The sequence below is a fragment of the Macaca nemestrina genome, chromosome 8 (genome assembly GCF_043159975.1).
Source record: "Macaca nemestrina isolate mMacNem1 chromosome 8, mMacNem.hap1, whole genome shotgun sequence".
In the NCBI taxonomy this organism is placed as follows: Eukaryota; Metazoa; Chordata; class Mammalia; order Primates; family Cercopithecidae; genus Macaca; species Macaca nemestrina.
The window spans coordinates 85,058,880-85,079,477 of record NC_092132.1 but is presented as its reverse complement, the minus strand read 5'-3'; the positions used below and the strand labels follow the sequence as shown (position 1 = coordinate 85,079,477).

At 41.4% G+C, this 20,598-nt stretch overlaps 1 protein-coding gene across 1 annotated transcript in view; it reads right to left on the bottom strand.

Annotated features, from left to right (window-relative positions):
* The window catches only part of LOC105482236 (carbonic anhydrase 8), a 99,441-nt gene extending 79,162 nt beyond the window's left edge, over window positions 1-20,279 (bottom strand). The window contains exons 1-3 of the mRNA XM_011742264.2: window positions 19,926-20,279; window positions 18,569-18,760; window positions 4,115-4,239 (exon numbers count right to left, since the gene is read on the bottom strand). Coding sequence (XP_011740566.1) covers window positions 4,115-4,239; window positions 18,569-18,760; window positions 19,926-20,025 — 417 coding nt within the window. The 5' untranslated portion in view covers window positions 20,026-20,279. The remainder of the gene's footprint in view (window positions 1-4,114; window positions 4,240-18,568; window positions 18,761-19,925) is intronic.
* Between the last annotated feature and the right edge of the window lie 319 nt (window positions 20,280-20,598).

Sequence of the window (20,598 nt, the reverse complement as noted above, 5' to 3'; positions counted from 1 at the left end):
GTTAATGGTCTCGATCTCCCGACCTCGTGATCTGCCCGCCTCAGACTCCCAAAGTGCTGGGATTACAGGTGTGAACCACCACACCCAGCCCCACTTTTTTGTAAATTGTATTGATCCAGAAAAATCTAAATGCCTGAGAAGCTCTCTTCCCTGGAATTATGAGAGTAGCTATTCATGTATAAAAATTCACTATAATTTACCAAAAATTACACAGACCACAGAGTTAGGCTACTTTGAAGCAGCAAAGATGGCAGTGTCCACAGATAAATGACACACATAGAATATACAGCCTGAACATAGAATGTGAACCTGTGAGCCTAAATACCCAGGAGCCTTAAATCTGTAACAGAAGTTAATGTAAAGGGAATAAACAGTTCCAGTGGAATGGTGAATGCATGGAGTGAATGCATTTTGCTAACTAGTGTGTTAGCAAAATGGCAAAAAAAAAATCATATAGCATTAAAGTTGGACTTCACAAGCTAAGACATCCAACAAAGTTCAAAGAAAATAAGGAGCTTCCACAGCCACCAGAACAAACACACAAGAATTAATTTTAGTTGAACTCAAACTTGTCTTAAATCAATAATCTTCTACTCACATTAATGTCTTGACTGAATATCACAATGCAAAACACCCACACATTACGGAAAAGGATTCCAGCTGGTGCTGGGTGCAGTGGCACACACCGATAGTCCCAGCTACTCAGGAAGCTGAGGCAGGAGGGTCCCTTGAGATCAGCTCAAATGTACCCTGGGCAACATAGTGAGACCCTTTCAGGTAACAGGAGGAAAAATGCAGCATGATTATATTGTTCTCTTGTTATAAGGCACTGTCATTTAAGTATAACCTGGAGTATTCACAATAGAATTCAGATTTACCAGATGAGAGCATGATAAGCAGTGTCAGATGGCTGTGGAAAGATATGTGTTTCTGAAACCTACAGGTATCAAGAAGGAAAAACACAAATACATCTTGTTTAGTGCAGAGCTGCAGTTTAAACTGTTTAAAGTCCCAAACTCTGTTAATTTTTGAAACCGTGTCAGTGCTGACTACTGGGAGTATCAAAAATCTCTTTAGGGCTGTTGTTATATTTATAATTTCTAAAAGGTGAGGGAAGATAGCTCGATGGATTTCTATTAAAAGCTGTTCCTGGCCAGGCGAGGTGGCTCACGCCAGTAATCCCAGCACTTTGGGAGGCTGAGACGGGCGGATCACCTGAGGTCAGGAGTTCGAGACCAGCCTGGTCAATATGGTCAATTGACCTGGTCAATACAAAATACAACATTTTTGTATTTTTAGTGGATAATGCATGGTGGCATGCACCTCTTATCCCAGCTACCATGGAGGCCGAGGAACAGAATCGCCTGAAACTGGGAGGCGGAGGTTGCAGTGAGCCGAGACTGTGCCATTGCACTCTAGCCTGGGTGACAGGGCAAGACTCCCTCTCAAAAAAAAAAAAAAAAAAGGTCATTCCTGTGTGTTCCATGTAACAGAGAGAGTATTTGCTTACAGTGTCTGTCTGTTTAATAAGCCAGCCATTTAATTTTCAATGAAATCAACAAAAAAGAAAAAGGTGCGTGGATATGTGATTTTGAGGGAAAAAAAAAGTCAGTCTTAAAATGTAAGTAAAATATGGAAAGTGACCTTTAAAACACACACACACACACACACACAGGGAAAAAAAGCCACGTTCCCAAAAGCGTACCTGGTCTTACTCTACACTGTGCGGTTGGCCACGTCCCTGTGCTTGAGGTGGCCCTTGGTGGCAGTTCAGAAGCAGGGGACCTGTAGTCCCCTGTATAAGCCAACTCATACCTAACTCTGTATGAGCCAACTCGTCCCCACTCCCAGGACATTCTTTCACATGGAAACCCCCTCTCCTCTCTTTTACCATAACACAAGAGCACTCTCCTCCTCAGAATCCACCTCAGTTTTCACAGTCTCCACAAAAAGAAATCAATAAACAATCCTGGCTTGCAGAGATCTTCTCCTAGTTCTGCATAACCATAGCATTTACACACTCAACAGGATAGAGCACTAAGTGAACACCGGATGACTGATACAAGTATTTTCTCTGGAATTGGATCAGGGATAATCTGGGATTAAAAGAGAACATAAATATTATTTGCCACGTATTTTGGAAAAATCATAGTCAGCAATTCCATTATCCTAAATACAAATACAAAAGTATTTAGGATATTAAATACAGAAATACAAATATTTCTGCAGAAACAAAGCCTCACTACCAGGATTTAATCTTCATTCAAAACAAACCATTACCTGTGCTTAATGGACCGGAGCTGTTGAAACGCCACCAAGTAACTGAACCAGTCTGGATATTCGGTCCAGAAATGCTATCTGAGTACAGAGCAAAGAGCACAGCTTGCTAATTACGCTTCCCACAGCTTTTAAGTTCTTCATGTCACGAGCAGAGCTATGGAGTTCTCAACCAGAAGTTCTTGCCTCTCCATTTACAGCTACCTCTCCCCAGAACTTTTGTTACTAGAGTCTGTCTTTGAGGGCTGAGATGAAATGAAGAAATGGCCTTTGAAACCCAAAGGAGGCAGGGCAAAGACCTTGACAGTCCAGGGTGGTCTTGCCCCTCACTTTGTGACACACGACCCAGTGGGGTTAACTGTCTTGGATTGTTTTGTGTCTTGTTTCCTTTTTGATGCATTCTGGTGTGAATTTTTCCTTGTCAGGTTGGTTGAGGATGGGACAGGAGCCAGAGGTGACACAGAAGTGTCGCAGGCAGTAGAAAGGAGAGGATATCTATAGGTACTGAGCAAACAGCTCCTAGACAGGTAAGCTCTGAGGGCCTTCCCCATCAAGGCCTTTGAGAAAGTGCTTCTCCTTACTGTCCGCACCACTGCACACCTCCTCCACACTTCAATATGCTGGTTTGGGTTTTCTCTCTCCAGTCTTAAAACATGGAACGTTTCACATCTAAAGTTCACATCTTTTATTAATAATGAAAGACATATCCTGAGCTTCCAGAGATTCTTTTTTATTATAATTAAAGCAATGCTGCAAAACACTTCAACAGCATCTTCTAACATACATGTATCACTGACGTAAAATTATACAGCCATGATTTCCAGCCTCTGAAGTGGTACTGGATATCGTATCCGGTCATGAGCAATTTTATATTTAATATTAAGCACATACACAGTTGGGAATGTCAGAGAAAAGACTGGAAGACCAGTGGCCCCCAAAACATACTCTTACATGACACTAAAGGGCTATTTTCTGGGGTAAACTGAGGTTCCTTCTAGAAATATCATCAAGACCTGGACTGAATCCAACATGCCCTCACTTTCACCAGTGTGGACTGTCTGTCTCCACTGTGCCTGGCAGTGGGCAAATGATGGGAGTAAAAGGGGGGTGAGAGGGAGCTCCGTTCCTCAGGAGCTCACAGGCAGCGAGAAAGACGCTATGAAGACTAAATGGTACAACCCATGGGGCCAGCGCCGTTGCAGTGCCCTATCAAGCATATAGGGAGCAGAGAGAGACAGAGGAATTCTGCCTAGAGAAGAAACTAGAGAAAAGTCCCACAGAAGACATAAGATTTCAACTGGCTATCAAAGAAAGAGCAGGAGTTAACTAAGAATGTAAGTCGGGGAAGAATTCTTTGGACAAAAGAATCACTCTCGAAAAATCTCTCTTTCTCCCTCCCTCCCCCAGTGGCTTGGGGTGAATAAAAGCAACCCACCAATTTTAAACTAGCTAACCTAGACTTTTCATTACTGTTGCAGTTTCTCCAATGGTTGTTTGTCTTCAGCTCGTCACCCATTCATAGCATCCACAAAAGTGACCTACTGAATTTGCAGAGGCAGAATTTTTACAAGAATAGTAACACTAGGGTCAAATTTAATACTGTAGATTGCCTTTCTGGCCACATGCTCATGGCACATGCCAAGCCACAAGAGTAGATGGGAAGGAAGCTTCATGTGCTGCCCTAGGCTTTTATTGCATTAAGCATTTTTAAAATTTTAGTATAAACTGATAAAATGCAAGAGCTATGCATCTACTTTTAAACTAAATCATTTTCAGTAAATCGCTGAATACTGTATTCAGAAAACAAGATTTTTACAAGATGATTTGTTACTCTTACCTCCATGGGAAAAGCTTTGAAATTAACCGTGTGCTCAGAACCACGCTGGTTTTCTCTTCCCCAGTGAAATCTCACTTCATACAGTTCAAATTCATGCCCTTGAGGCAATGGTCCTCCCGAAAGAACTGAAAAAGAAAATATATGTTACTGAATTACATCACACATTTACCTCAGCATTATAAACATTAGAGACTTTTTTTTTTCACCAAAATGCTCTCATGGGTTCTACAGATTAAATTCACAAAGTCAAAATGAGAAATTTACCACAACTGTGAGGTGAATTTAAACTATCTAGGCTTGGCTGAAATTCTTGTCCTGGCCATTCAGACATAGTAGAAGTTCAAAACCTCTGAAAAACTCATAATGATATGTATATTTTAATTTCCTATGTGTTTTCAGTCTAGAAGTAGACAAGGAAAACAAATTCCTCTCTTAGAGATTTAAGCTTAGCACTGATCAAGAGACAAAAAATATGGTTTAACTCTCAGACTGACCAATAATATTCTGTAGATGTCTAAATAAATTAAACTACATTTGCAGATCATCCACTTGTACTAGGAGGCTTCCAATTTAGAGAATTGTGGTGTGGACTAACAAAACTATCCATGAAGAGGATTGATTAGCATTAAGTCAATCAATAATGAAATTGCACTTCAATAGCTGATGGACATTCATTACCACAAATGACACAAAATAAAACTGCAATAAAATATTAACAATACTCAAAATATTAACATCAGTCCCACAAGATCATGTCTTTTTCTCATTGTTGGATATGATCAAGACCTTTGTCCCCAACAAGGGCACACTAAAGGATAATGAAAAATACATTTGCATGAGAACCTGTCTCAAAACAATAAAATTCTTTAGTTAAAAATTCCCTGACAGCATACATACAAACTTGAAATAAAGTTTCCTACAAACAAATGGTCAATTTCAATACAAATAAAAGTTGTTTAACTCAGGGCATTTTTCCTCTAGCAATTCCCAATTCTGAATAGTATCAGCTAAGAATTTTAGGTTATTTAGCTAACAAAATTCAACACCTTCCCTTTCCTAGAAGTAGACTTTTTGAAACAGATCATCCTTCACATTTGGGTTGCCTTTGAGGAGGACATAACAGATTCCACACCTCTTTTGAGGAAGAGTTCTGTCATTCATCCTTATCCTAAAACTCAAAGAAGAAAGCAAATTGGTGCAACAATATTTACTTGTTTGGTTGGTTCTTCATCTAAAGACTTGTTCCAAAAAGGATTTAAGGCTGCTTATGTCAAGGTACATACAATACAGTCAGACAGCATAAATTAGGAAAAAGAACAAGGGGAAGCAAAGAAAGAGGCTGAAAATAGATGGAGAAATGAGGCTATCAGACACAATGGAGGTCATGGAGTCCTTGATAAAGGTGCCCCACAAATCTGCTCCCAAGCTTTCTAACAGCTCAAACAACAAAGACAAGCAACATCCAAAGCAAGAACTAACTTTAATTTTTTGAGTGGATACACTTCACATCAAGGGGAAGGGAAGTGAGATTCATGGCCTTTAGGATCACAGTGTCATGCATGATTTTAGATTTTAGTGTTTGTCCTCATGCTTGGTCTGACTTACGTCACACAACAAATCCAAGGGGATAGTGTTATCATCAACCCCACAGACAGGGCAGAAAAGTGGGATGAGAGGGGCTAAGTGTGACCTGCCACAGTCAGCCTCCTAGCAGGCCCCAGGACAGGACCTGGAACTCGAATCTTCTGACCTACATTCCAGGGGTGAGGCAGGGATAGGGAAACCCAAATGTCAGTATCTGTGAGCATGAACTAAAAAACAATGACTTATCTAAGCCTAGATTTATAAACTGAAGTTGCACCTTGGAGAACTGCACTTCATCCTATTTCCCAGAATAATCTAAAAACTTGTAATACATGGATCAGAAAGGTTTGTAGATACTCAGAACCACAGTGCAAGCTCACTTCACCTTCCTCTCCAATAAACATCCATTCTGTGGATTTAAGAATGGATTTAAATAACCTCACAACTCATGCTTTTCTCTTGGCTGTCCAAATTTGGTCTTAAGAAAAACCAGGACTGAGACTAGGAGTCTACCCACTGTGTACCCCACCTCCCACACCAAAAAGGAAAAAGAGAACGAGAAAATACACCCCTCGCCACCCCCAGCAACAGTGGGGCCCAAGGCCTCAGCGGGTGAGCTCTATAACACCACTTCTAAAACAAAGCGATAAAACTGTCCTAGAAAAGGTTCAGCTCCACATGGCTAAGGAAGAAGAAAGAGGAGCGTCATGAAATGAAGCACATGTGAAATGGGAAAGACGATTTTTAAAACTCCTTCCCCAAAACCCCTTTATCACATACACTCAGAACACACACACACACACATACACACACACACACACACAAAGGCACATGGTATTTCTAAAACTGTTCTGTTACAGAGCAGTTTACTAGCTCTACTAGTAAACAGCAGTCTACTAGTACTGTCATATGGAAATGAATGATACAGCTTGTAGCTAGTCTTGACAGTGATTTCAGGGGACCATAAAGAGATCCATGCTTCAAAAATACACTCCCTGCATGACCAATGCTCAAAACTTCCTTAACAGCAATGAAGCCTTTCACTTAAACTTGGAGACAGTTTAAGTGAAACACTGTGGAACTTCAAACTGCATAGACCCATGTCTTGATAGGGAGAACTTCAAAATCCAGAGAAGTTTACTCATCCTTCCAACAGGTATTTTTTTGATCATCTACTACATTGTACCAGGTACTGTATTAAGTATTTACAATACATTGATTTTGACAAAACAAACTTCCCTGGCCTTGTAGATCTTACATTCTATCATGCTGAAGTGTAAATTCATATATTTTTCAAGATCGTATTTTTTCTGAGTCCTATCTGGTTATTACATCGCAGGTTTATTAACTGTCATGTCATGATACTCAATACAATGACAATAAAGTAGTTATATTCTATGGTATGAAAGGGAATATACTGAGAAGGGAAGTGTTTTGCCCCAGCCTGGTTCTCCAGGGAGAGGTGACAAAGAGGTGGCTGTCAGCCAGGAACCAGGCTCTGGGTACTTTTCACTGTTGCTGCAGATGAATAATCCAAAGTTAAACCACATTAAAGTCACATAGCCACACAATGCCATAAAAAATGACAAAACTCTGAATTCAGGGTATTATGAAGTGCCAGGTAAGAGCATTACCTGTTCATCCCCCAAGAATGATTGTGTTTACGGACTAAAAATAAACAGCAGCTCTGTTTTATCCATCTGGTTCTTCATCTAAAGACTTGCCTGGTAACATCCTCTTTCAGCATTATTCTTCCTTTTTACTGCTTACATTTTTTTAAATAAAGAAAAAAATGATCTCAGAAGGGGAAGCCTTTTCCTACATTTATCCAAATCAAATTTTGATCAAATTTAATAATTTTAATCCCAGCACTTTGGGAGGCCGAGACGGGTGGATCACGAGGTCAGGAGATCAAGACCATCCTGGCGAACACAGTGAAACCCCGTCTCTACTAAAAAATACAAAAAACTAGCCGGGCGAGATGGCGGGCGCCTGTAATCCCAGTTACTTGGGAGGCTGAGGCAGGAGAATGGCGTAAACCCAGGAGGCGGAGCTTGCAGTGAGCTGAGATCCGGCCACTGCACTCCAGCCCAGGCGACAGAGCGAGACTCCGTCTCAAAAAAAAAAAAAAAAAAAAAAATTTAATAATTTTGCTGAGTGATATTGGGTCACTACATGGCAGGTTTATTAGTTATGATGTCAGCTGGTTCAATAAAGTTACAATGAAAGAACATGAAACTCCTACTGATGACATGCTGAATTTTTTTAGAAAAGGAACTTGTGAAAAGAATATAAAATAAACTGATGCCATTGCCACAGCCTCCATTTTCTTTAATGCTCTTTAATATGCTTGGCAATTCCATTTATAAGACATAAACAAGAGCTCCCTGAGAAAGTTTCTGTAAGATTTGAAAACCCTATAAAGATGTGATGTATATACATTTATCTAAATCTATCTAAGCTTCTACAATCCTTTGCTGAAAACCAATTTACCAGATAATTCAGAGGCTAGTGCTCAAGCCTTATTCCTTCTCTTTTCATTTGACTTCAACGCTAAGTTTTGAGATCAACTCGACTCCTGGCCCTGTGCTGACCACTGAGTGTACAAAGCGAAGAAGATCCAGGCTTGGTGTTGACTGGGCAGTCTCAGTGGTTAAAAGAGTAAACTGAATAGTCTAAATAGAACATATTAAGAGCAGGAAAGAGTAGCAGGAGAGCATCCAGCAAGGGACAAGCCAGTAACAAGCATGAATCATAAAGTCAGGGAAGATGTTCCCAAGAAGATATCAGTTCAGCTGAGTCTTGAATAAGCTAACAGGTGAAAAGTGCATGCAGAGTAGAGCACAGAGCCTAAGAAATATTCTGAGACATGAAGCAGTTTAAGTGTGTTCTAGGAGAATAAAATCAAAAGTTAGCAACAGTCAAGGCGGGCATGAGGAGGAGACGTACAGCCTATGCTTAGGAGCGGGGGTTTCTCCTGTCCGGAACCATCGAGGGCTTTTAATCAGGGGACTAACATGGTCATATTTGCAATTTGAAGTATTATTTGTGCAGTATCTGCAGATGACAGAATAACAAACGGTAAGCCTAACCAGTTAGAAAGCTGCTGTCATGTCCAGTCACAGATGGTGAGGCCGGGAGATGGAGCCTGCAGAGCCACACCTCCAGCACAGAGGAAGCCCCACACCAGTGGGTCCCTGGTACACCACTCGAAGGATCCAAAGGATTCATTCTTATTTATTTATTTATTTGTTTATTTGTTTATTTATTTATTTTTGAGATGGAGTCTTGCTCTGTCATCCAGGCTGGAGTGCAATGGTGTGATCTCGGCTCACTGCAACCTCCGCCTCCCAGGTTCAAGTGATTCTCCTGCTTCAGTCTCCCTAGTAGTGGAGATTATAGGTGTGTACCACCATGCCTGGCTAATTTTTGTATTTTTAGTAGAGACAGGGTTTCACCATGTTGGCCAGACTGGTCTTGAACTCCTGACCTCAAATGAGCCACCAGCCTTGGCATCCCAAAGTGCTGGGATTACAGGCATAAGTCACCATGCCCAGCCCCAAAGGGTTCATTCGTAATGGGTTTAAAGACTTTATAACCTCAGAGTAACTTTTAAGAAATTCCAATTTTATCTCTAAAACTTCCCCAAAATAGTATTATTTAGCTCTTTTTTAACATTTGAGGCCTTAAAAGCAAAAATTTTTCAATATTTTTAAACTGTCCTTGGCTGTTAACCTATAGCTCTATTAAATATCTTCAGCTCTTAAGGGTAAAGATCATAACAATAGCACGGAGAGCAGGCCGGGCAAAGTGAAACACATGCAAAGTGATGCAGATGACACCAACTAACCAGGTAATTCAAATGCACCGAAGTTATCCAATAATAAACACAGTAATTAATCCAGCCAGGTACAGTAGCTCACACCTGTAATCCCAGTTCTAAGGGAAACCAACGCGAGAGGATCACTTGAATCCAGGAGTTCATGACCAACCTGGGTAACATAGCAAGACCCCTGCCTCTACCAAAAATTTAAAAATTATCTGGGCATGGTGTCAGGCCTGTAGTCCCAGCTACCAGAAAGGCTGAGATGGGCAGATTGCTGGAGCCGGGGACTTGGAGGCTGCAGTGAGCTATGATTGTACTCCAGCCTGGGCAACAGAATGAGACCCTGTCAAAAGAAAAAGAAAAAAAAAGAAAAGAGAAGAGAAAAGAAAGAAGGAAAAAGAAAGTCAGCCCTGACATTTCATATAAACAAAAAATACGGAGCCTCTTCTTCAGTGAAAATAATTTTTAAGATATTTTTGACAATTTCATCTTTAAATCAGCAAGGTTGCTAAGAAACACTGTAAAAAGTTGTCATGTTTCGGGGGGCAAGTAGGATTAATAATCATCGCCATCTATCCTAAAATTAGTATTGAGAATTATAAAAGACCCAGAAGTAAAATATTCTAATTAAAGTTTCTATAATAAGTAACAGTGAAGGGCACAAATGACCTATCTTGATTAGCAATTTCTCCCATAATGATGGTCCATTAAAAATGTCATTACCCTTAAGACATTGCTTGTAGTCAGCGGGAGTGACACTACTGCACAAGTGGTGTGGGCAGTCTCACACATTTTCTCACTACTTAAGTATCAAACCACTCAGGCTAGAAATCTGTAATTATTATTATTATTATTTTAGTTTTTATTTATTTATGTGTTTTTATTTTTATTTATTTATTTATTTATTTATTTATTTTTTGAGACAGAGTCTCACTCTGTCGCCCAGGCTGGAGTGCAGTGGCGCGATCTCGGCTCACTCCATCCTCCGCCTCCCGGGTTCACGCCATTCTTCTGCCTCAGCCTCCCCAGTAGCTGGGACTATAGGCGCCTGACACCACACTCGGCTAATTTTTTGTATTTTTATAGAGACGGGGTTTCACCATGTTAGCCAGGATAGTCTCTATCTTCTGACCTCGTGATCTGCCCGCCTCAGCCTCCCAAAGTGCTGGGATTACAGGTGTGAGCCACCGCGCCGGGCTGAAATCTGTAATTAATTTTTATGCTTACAATCCTCTTTATACCACTGCAACGATGTTTAATTTTAATTTGCCCGTGTACCTTAAATGTTAAGATTTCTGACAGTGACCCATTTGTCCTGCTGAGAAGCTAAATGATACATGTGGCAGCCTTAATAAAATTCGCCATACTCCAGGAGATATCAGAACCAATAGTCTGGTCAGATCACCCTGGAATGTGATGCTTGCTTCGACTCCGTGTTAGGAGGGAGGGACTCTGCTACCTTGAAACTTGCCCAGAGTAGAGGTAGAAGAATAGTGACAGGATCTGAAACTGAGGGCTCCATCCCAGGCATCTCTCTCCACTGATCTCCTCCACTCCCCTGCTCCACATAACTAACCCATGACATTCTGTAGACTGCATTGCAGAGATCACTCCTGTGTCTTCCCCTCCTTTTCCACTGACACTGCAATGCCTGTGGTTTTGGTTGAGTCTTTTGTACTAACCTTCAAACTGGCTCACACTCTCTCCCAGATCCCATCTCATTAAGTGCTGCCAGCTTGATTTTCTTAAAGCAATGTTCTAATTATGACTTTATCCTACAAAAAAAAGGTTCTACCCTTCTCTGTGCAGGGTCCCTCATGAATTTGCTCCAAAATACCCTCTCTATTCTACTTCCTGTTAACCCCTTTTGTCATGAACAAAATCTTCTCTTCCAGACATACTGAAGGATTAGCCTTTCCTCGTACAACCTCTAGAACTTCCTGTATCTGTGTCCTTTTTGCAAGCTGTCCCTTCTTCCCACACACCCCAGGCTCCCCATATACAAATGCTATTCATACTTCAAGGATTATTTCAAATGCTCTTTCCTCCACAAATCCTTCCCTAAAAATTTCCACCAAAAATAATCTCTCCCTGTATAGCTATAATATATTCTACGACCTACCATTGTATCCTCCTTGAGGGCAGGCTTTGGATCTGATTTATACTTACCTTATCCAAACCATGTAACTGTTTGCAAAAGATGAAACAAAGATTACCAACCGCACTCTGCAGGCCAGATGAAACCAGTGAACATGTACGTTGAGTTCACAGGTGCACATCTCCAGCTTCTCCTGACACATTAAACATCTGGCAAACTAGGCCTGCTTTCTGCAGCTTGCCAGTTCCTGCAGTCCCCACCAGCCCCTACTGTCTTGTCTGCTGACACTGCAGACGAGGCAGAGGGTCAGTAGCTATTTATAATCTCTTGCTCTCCTGGTTGCTCTCATGTATAGTATTATATATGCCTGGATCTAAAAGACAACTGAGTCTATAACTCCCGTAGTAAAGTATCAATAAAATAAGTATTGAGGAATGAAAGACTGTCATGTGAGCAACAGCTGAAAGAACTAAGAATGTCTGAAAAGAAAAACGGCAACTGCATGTTATCCCTGCAGTATTTGAAAGGACGTCAATGTGGAAGTATAATTACATTTGTTCTAAATAGGTCCAGAGACCTAAAAGACAAACAATGGCGGAGATAATAGAACTTTCTGAATTTTGGAATTGCTCAAAAGCAAAATGGGTTTTCTTGTGAGAAACGGATTTCCTTCCCTGAGCTATTCAAGCTGCCCACCCACTTGCCAGGAGGTCTGAGATGGGAGGCTGCACTGGCCCATGCCACTCCGAGAGCCTGTCACTGCAGCCCCTTTTCTAAGCTCCTTTGCTATCTTATGCAGAAACAGAAGACGAACAAAGCAGCACACAGTCTATGCAGATGCACTGCTCATGGGATACATGCAAGAGAAGACGGTTCAGGAGAAAGCCTTAAGAAACCCTGTTACTGAAGCACAGCGGAACATGAAACACCAGCAGAAAAAAAGCAGTCAAAATTAGGAAGAAGTGTCAGGCAATTGTGCGGCCCAGAGACTAACAGGAGAGAAAACTTCCAAAATTTCCATTTCCAATGCAGCAAAGTTAAAGTCCTGTAAGAATAAAAAGTGCCCATTGGATTTAGGGGATGATGAGTTCATCAGTGACCTTGGTTTGAGAAGTTCCAGCAGAGAGGGATGGGGGCAGGGATTCATGCCCCTGAAAAGCCTTAAATTTATATTAAGGCAGTAACTCCAGATGGGATTACATATACAGGAACAATATCATGACGATTATGTTAAACGTTTTAGTTTAATAAGTCTAAGCATTTAAATTATACAACTGTTTTAAACCGTTTTGGCAATTCTTTATGATTTGTTAATATAAACAGAGCAAAAAAAAAAAAAAAAATAACCCACGTCAAAGACAGCCTCAGGGAGGGCTGAGGTTTTTAGCACAGTGGTGGTGTGAAGTCAGCTTTAATTTCTAAAAAGAACTGTGCTTCTTGTGTGGATTTTTTTTTTTTTAATTTAAGAAGACAGCATGCTGTATTTGCAGGGGGTACCTCCAGTTAGACAAGGAAGATTGCACTCAAACATTGATCCGCCCTCCCTCCTTAATTCTCACTAAATGGAAAGGGCACAACTTGCCAGAGCAACATCAACAAGACTGGAGAACAACAGCAAAAGAGGAATGCCCAAAAAATTGGGTGGCGGTAGAGGGTGGTGCTGGAAAGCAGACTGAAAGGTAGTGAGTGATTCAGCGAAACAGAGAAAGCTAAAAGCTAAGTAACTACAGGAAGAAGGCCACAAGAGGCATGCAATTCCTACCACAGAACCCAGAAGCTATGGTTTGAATGCCTGCATCCCCCTCCAAAATCCATGTTGAAATTGAATCCCCAATGCAACAATATAAGATGTCCAGGAGGTGATCGGGTAAATGGGATGAGGGCTCTGCTCTAAGAATAGGATGAGGCTCTTATAAAAGGGCTCCAGGGAGCCTGTTTGACCCTTCTGCCTCACACCATGTGAGGACATAGCACCGAAGCACCATGTACAGAGCAGAGGAAGAGCCCTCACCAGACACCAAATCTGTCAGCACCTTGATCTTGGACTTCTCAGTCTCCAGAACCAGGAGAAACAAATTTCTATTATTTATAAATTACCCGTAACTCCACAGTATTTTAGTATAGTAGCCAAACAGACTAAGAAATCAGAAAGGACTCAGGAGGTGGGAGCAGTAGAGATACTTCTGAATGTGGCAGTGCAGAGTAGGAAACTGAAAACAGAAAACCCGATTTAAAGTTTTTAAAAGGAGCAGTTAAACCTTATCATGCATGGTCAGGCATGATGATGAGATCCCTGGCAGAAGATGAAGGAAATGTGGACTTGCTAAATGGTGATAGTCTCCTGTCTGTGCCAACAACCAGAAAGCTGGTGGCCAACTTAAGCCATTCCTAACTCCAAAACAAAAACACAAACAGGAAACAAGCATATTCCAGTTAAACTGATATAAGCTACAAAGACTCCTCCAACAACATGGCCAGGTCCTTTCTTGATCATGGTACTGTGAAGCCCAACAGCCCTCAACCCCTGCCCAGGTGCACAGAGCTTCTGATCTGCTTCCTAGACTCATTCTTAAATATGAACAAAGAGCCAAAGATCACTGGCATTTGAGGAGAACCTCCGAAATAAAAGAGGGATACCAGTATAAATAGAAAAAGAAACCCAGAGTAAACAGAGACAGGCAGGGATAGAAAAGAAGCAATATAGCAAAGAATGAAGAAAGATCATAAATTCATGAAATAAATACTGGATGTTGTATTTTTTTAAAAAAAAAAAGGTTTTTAATAGCAGCATAAGTTCAATGTTTTGAAATTAAAAACAAGAAAGCACAAAGTAAGAGTTCAATCAAAAGACTAAACGATTAAAAATTGTGGAAATCTACTAGAAAGTAGAAGAGAACAGAAAGAAGAAAGTGGGAGTTACCGAAAGAAGGGGAAAAAATGAAAATACAAAATTTATCAATGAAATAATATGAGAAATACAAGAAAATTTCTGGTAAATAAAAGACACAATCATCTTGACTGAAAAATCCTACCAAGTGCCCAGCATATAGTGCAGAAACAATCCCACCAAGGCACATGGTTGTAACACTTCAAAACAACAGCAGTAAAGAAAACACTGTAAAAGGTTCCAGAAAGGAAAAAAGAGAAAAGACACACAGAGGGGGTTGAGAAGCAGAATGGCGCTAGATCTTTCAACCGCAACGCTGGAAGCTAGAAGCAATGTAATCATGATGTCAAACATCAAACGACATCAAGAATACTTCTAACCCAGACAGCTACTCCATGCTAACTCCAATCAAGTGTGAAGTATAATAAAGACACTTACAGACACCTAGGCATCCAAGCATGTAGCCCTCACTTGCCCCTTTTCACAGGAAGTTCCCGGAACATGAACTGTAGAAGCAAATAAACCAAGAAATTCCCTGAGATGAGGGAGCAACTCAAAAAAGAGGATGGCACGCATCCCGGAAACATTCAATCTAATACAGAAGACAAACGAGGGGACTTCCACAGCATCCAGGAAACATCCGATCTAACACAGGAGACAAATGAGGGGACTTCCCAGGCGTGAGGTCCAAGGAGCTGCAGGAAGAGGCTGTAAGAGAGGCCTGGAGAGCAGAAAGGAAAAGCAACCTCCACAGGGAAAAAGAAAGGATGAGGAGGATCAAGGGAGGGAAGACAACCTGATGCAGGCGAATGTCCTAAGAGAAGATCTGTCATATGTCTGAGAGTTTGGAAATTAATTACTGACAGATAAAAAATTCAATTAACAAAAATGCATTAACTCCAGGAAAATACAAAACATTGTTTAATAAGTGAGACAAAATATAATCTCAGCTGGAAACAATAGTTGCAGTTGTAATAATAAAAATACTGAGTATTAATTTAAATGAAAACGAATTTAAGTAGACTCCAGGGGAATGAGGCATGAGAAATTACTGTACACTATTTGGGTGACAGTTACACTAAAAGCCCAGACTCCACCACTAAGCAATATATCCAAGAAACAAAACTGTACTTGTACCCCTTAAATCTAAACAGATTTTTAAAATTAATTTAAGTACACTGTGATAAGAGAGTGAAATCATAAGAAAGAGGGCAATAAGAAAACTGGCCTCGTCCAGGCGCTGTGGCTCACACCTGTAATCCCAGCACTTTGGGAGGCCAAGGTGGGCAGATCACCTGAGGTCAGGAGTTCGAGACTACCCTGACCAACATGGTGAAACCCCATCTCTACTAAAAATACAAAAAAAAGTTAGCTGGGTGTGGTGGCAGGTGCCTATAATCCCAGCTACTTAGGAGGCTGAGGCAAGAGAATCAATTGAACCCAGGAGGCAGAGATTGCAGTGAGTCAAGATTGCACAGTTGCACTCCAGCCTGGGTGAGAGAGCGAGACTCTGTCTCAAAAAAAAAAAAGAAGGAAAATTGGCCTCATCTTCCATAGTAGAGAGTTCACATATAGCTTACATATCAAAGCATAACAGCATTATTATATTCTTACATTCTTGGAGGTAACCACAAAAGAAACAGCTAGAAAGTTTCAAAGTAGTTGTCACTAGGGAAGAGCAACCATAGGTGGGGAAGAGCAGGGTATAACCACAGGCAGAAAGAGTATTATTCAACTTTTTTTTTTTTTTGAGACACAGTTTTGCTTTTGTCACCCAGGCTGGAGTGCAGTGGCGCAATCTCGGCTCACTACAACCTCTGCCTTCCAGGTTCAAGCGATTCTCCTGCCTCAGCCCCGCAAGCAGCCTTTTTAAATTATTTTTTATTTTTTTTTATTCTTTTTTGTATTTTTAGTAGAGGTGGGGTTTCACCATGTTGGTCAGGGTGGTGTCGAACTCCTGACCTCCAGTGATCTGCCCACCTAAGCCTCCTAAAGTGCTGGGATTACAGGTGTGAGCCATCACACCCGGCCTATTCCACTATTTTGTTTATATTCTATCTCAATAAAGATAAAATATTATTTAAATAAGTGAATGACAGGGTATTTAGAGCTTACAAACGATTCCTCTGAGGAGCTTAAATATCCTAGCGGAAAAAACAACTACTCAAGACATGGTATTTTGGTTACTTTTCTTGAGTTTGCAGAAATATTGGAAGGGAAGGAACAATAAGGAGGAAATTATTATCATGACAGAGAGGAGAAGGGGAATCTGAGGTAGGAAGGTCTCCAGGGAGGCAGGAAAATGGGCTCTGGATCATGAGTGTCCAAATAAGGCCTAGACAGAAATGCGGACAGTTCTTCTTCAGCGGGCAGGGGTGAAAGGAGGAAGAGAAAAGCACAAAATGCTAAGTGAGGAAGAAACACACTTCATGGTGAGAGGGCCCAGATGTTGGTCCACAGTCTCTGTTTTAGAGTGAGGCAGAAGATTAAAGAAAATTGTGAGTGTTTGAGAAGGTAGCAGAAGAAAATCGTAAATTCAACTTGCTGAAGTGAATTTGATCTCAGAGCAAGACTAGTCACATACAGATGCAGTGGGGTGTATGTGTTTAGTCATTCCTCTCTGCTCCCACAACCCTTTGTAACACTTGCTACATCATGTGTACACTAACACTTTAAAGAACTGGGTTTTCACTACGCTACGAATCCTCAAGAACTGTCTTATCCATTTATATGCAACCAATATTCATCATGGCACCTGACATGAAATGTATTTTTGTTTTGTAGATACATAAACATTCATTTCCAGAAGGTCAAAGCATCTCAACATATCCACACATATGTACTTCTTTAAATTGCTTTTTATATGCCAGAACAGCCAGCATTCAATAATTTTACAATATCCTTTCAAAAAACTACGTAATGTCCCATCAAAGCTAAAAGCACACCCACAAAAAAATTGTAATTCAAGTTGAAATTTACATCTTAAACTGACTCTAAGTACATATAAAGCCCAGAAACTCTTTTGGGCAATGCTCACATGCTGACTAAACTCACAACAGCAAGGGAGACGACATGAATCTATGACTATCTCATGGATTCTAAATTAAAGCTTAGAAACATTTACAATGAATAAAATAAATCCATAGTTGGATATCAACAGCTGCCTTGATTAATAACAAACCTAAAGATTTTATGGTTTGAGGCATCAACTTTATCGACTTGGAATTAATGTTTGAGCACAGTCTCTATTTATCAGGTACATCCTAATATTTCAACATACTTTATTTTTTCCCAAAAGAAAAAGATAGTTATTATTCATTATGAAATGCATGCTATTAATGCTACATTTTTTAAAAATCTGATTTCCTCTTTCCTACAATAAAGCCAAAAACTGATTTCCTTGTTAATTGCCGAACACCTTTTCCACAGAACATTTCAGATCCATCTCAAATAGGTTTGCAAGGGGTAGGGGAGGTTTCATGGGATGGAACTTAAATAAATAAATAAATAAAAGCAAGAGGTTTGTTTACCACTTAAATCTCTGACTGAGTTTAAAGGGTTTTTTTTTTTTACTGTTATTAGTTAAAATTATTTTCAGCAAATTAATACAGTAGAGAAAATTAACCTGAGAAGTTTACCTTGAATGCCACATTATGTCAATAAATCCTAATTTTTGGTTTCACAAAGTAGCAAAACAAAATTATGATTATCTAAGTGATTTAAGCTAACCAACAATGTTGGACAAAATGCAGATCAGTGCACCTGCATGTACCTGTCCTCATATTTCACAAGGTATAAGGTGATCAAACCAATGTTGTTCCAGTAACATCGTAAGAAGCAGAACAACCGACTGATAATCATCATAATTTCACCCTTTTATCCTTTCAAAATTGTTTCAGAAGGTAATTCCCAAAAATGCTTTATATTATAATATAAAGGTATCCTGAACATAGAGATACGACAGTTGTACTTTTTAAATTGTGCAAGTTAAATCACAGTTCGATAACTCCATGCTGACTTCTAGTTTAAAAGACCACACAAACATATTTTCTAAAATACCTGATTTTGACTTCAGGATAACCTGAATGGTATGTCCATCATTGGTGACTTCACAGTCTCGGCAGACCACATAATTTGGGGAGAGGCGGACATCCAGCAGTGAGGGGTCATACCTAGCCTCTCTTGAGTTTAGGTTAATAGGAGACTGGTATTCCCCATTAGCATCAGGAAACACCAGACCCCACTCAACACCTAAAAACAAAATGAAATACATTAAAAACAGGTTAAAAAATAAGTTACAGTAAAATTTAACATGTAAAAACCAAACACTTAGAATCCTTGATATAATGAAGACAGTAATGATACCATCACTATACAGATGAAATATGGTAATTCTATGTGTTTTTGCATTCATTATTTGAATGATCTGATATTATCAAATACCATATACAAATTCCCGGACTAACAAAATATTCTATTTGTATTTGTCAACAAAGACATAATAATTTATGACTCTAGGAAATGTGGGTCATCTTTAAGTGGTTAGAAAAAAAGAATACCAGAACAATTTCTTCTGCTTATTAGTTCAAAATTACATTCAGTATTTGGGAAATAGCTGTAACTTTAAACATACATTGTGACAGTCAAAAACCCTAACTCTCATGCTAGTAAATAGACGCCCCTTATCAGAAATGCAAGTGCAGTATTTTAAAGTGTGCATATGTATATATCTATGTACATATATATTCCCATACTCTTTCCAAATTTTTTATAATTAAAATTATATATTCTATATTGGTTTCAACATATGTAGTAAACATCAGCACTACTGGTTGGCTCTAATAGGAGCCCTAGGTCTTTAATAAATCTAGGAAACTCTGGTTTTTCAGAGAGTCAACTGCTTCTCGCCAAACCCAACGATTCAGTCTGAAATTTAGGACATACTTTAGAAAGACGAGCGTTGCTAGCAGGCTTCACGAAAAGACCAGAGGCAGAAACACTTTCTCCCCAAAGTCTTCAAGTCAAAAAAGAATTCTTAACACTAACACTGTCTTCCTCAGGTGTTAAGTAAAATGTACCGCTGCTCTTCTTGACTACTCAGAAGACATAAAAGGTACAGCCATGGCTTGGAGGCTAGCCCGCCCTCCGGACCGCAGCAGGTGCGAACGCCAGCCCTGCGGAAGGCTCCCGGGCCACAGCGAAGGCGGCGGGAGAACGCAGGCGGCGAGCACGCCTCCCTGGAACGCCTCCCGCCCGAAACGCGCCAGGGGAGTGGGAAAGTGGCGGAGACCCCCGTGGGAAAGAGGGGACGTGGAGGTACTCGGAGCGCGCGGCAGCAGCAGGACTCGAGTCCCGCGCTCAGCGAGACACTGACGCCGCCGCGGGACCCCGGACACCTAGACTCGTGGCCGCTTACCTTCCTCGTAGCCCCACTCCACACCCTCCTCCTCTTCCTCCTCATCCTCTTCCTTCTCGGGGAAGGCGACCGTATCTTCGATGAAGCTCAGGTCCGCCATGGGAAGGCCGCGGGGCCCCTTGGCGCTCTCGGCGGCAGTGCCTGCGCCTTCGCGGGGCTCGGGGCTGGAGCGGGAGTGGAGCGCGCGTGGGGGAGTGTGAGCGCGCGTGAGCGGCAATGTGGGTGCGAGCGCGCCTGCGGGTGTGAACTGCAGTGTGAGTGCAAGCGGGCTTACGTTCGGCCCGAGTGTTCCAGAGACCTGCGCGGGGAGCGCGTCCGGAGGCCCCAGCGGAACAACGGAGCCGCGGTGGCCTGGGGAGCGAGCGCCTGGCGAATTTTATACCCGGCCGGGGCGTGTCTGGCACGCGAGGATCCGCCCCCTTCTCTCTTTGGCCGCGGGGGCCAGGGAGCCGACAGTTAGAATGGGCCTTGAGCGACCAGTCCCAAGTCACGGAAATGTCGACGCATCCCCGTCCGCCCTTCCCCCGGGGTCGCCCCTGGTGCTTCCTCGCAGCGGAGACTCCTGCTCTGCCTCCCGCGCCTTCCTTCCAGAAGCCCGCAAGTCTCCCAAGGTCAGCCCTCAGGACCCCTGTGTGCCTGGCCTGGCCCAGAGGCTGCTCACCTATTTATTTTC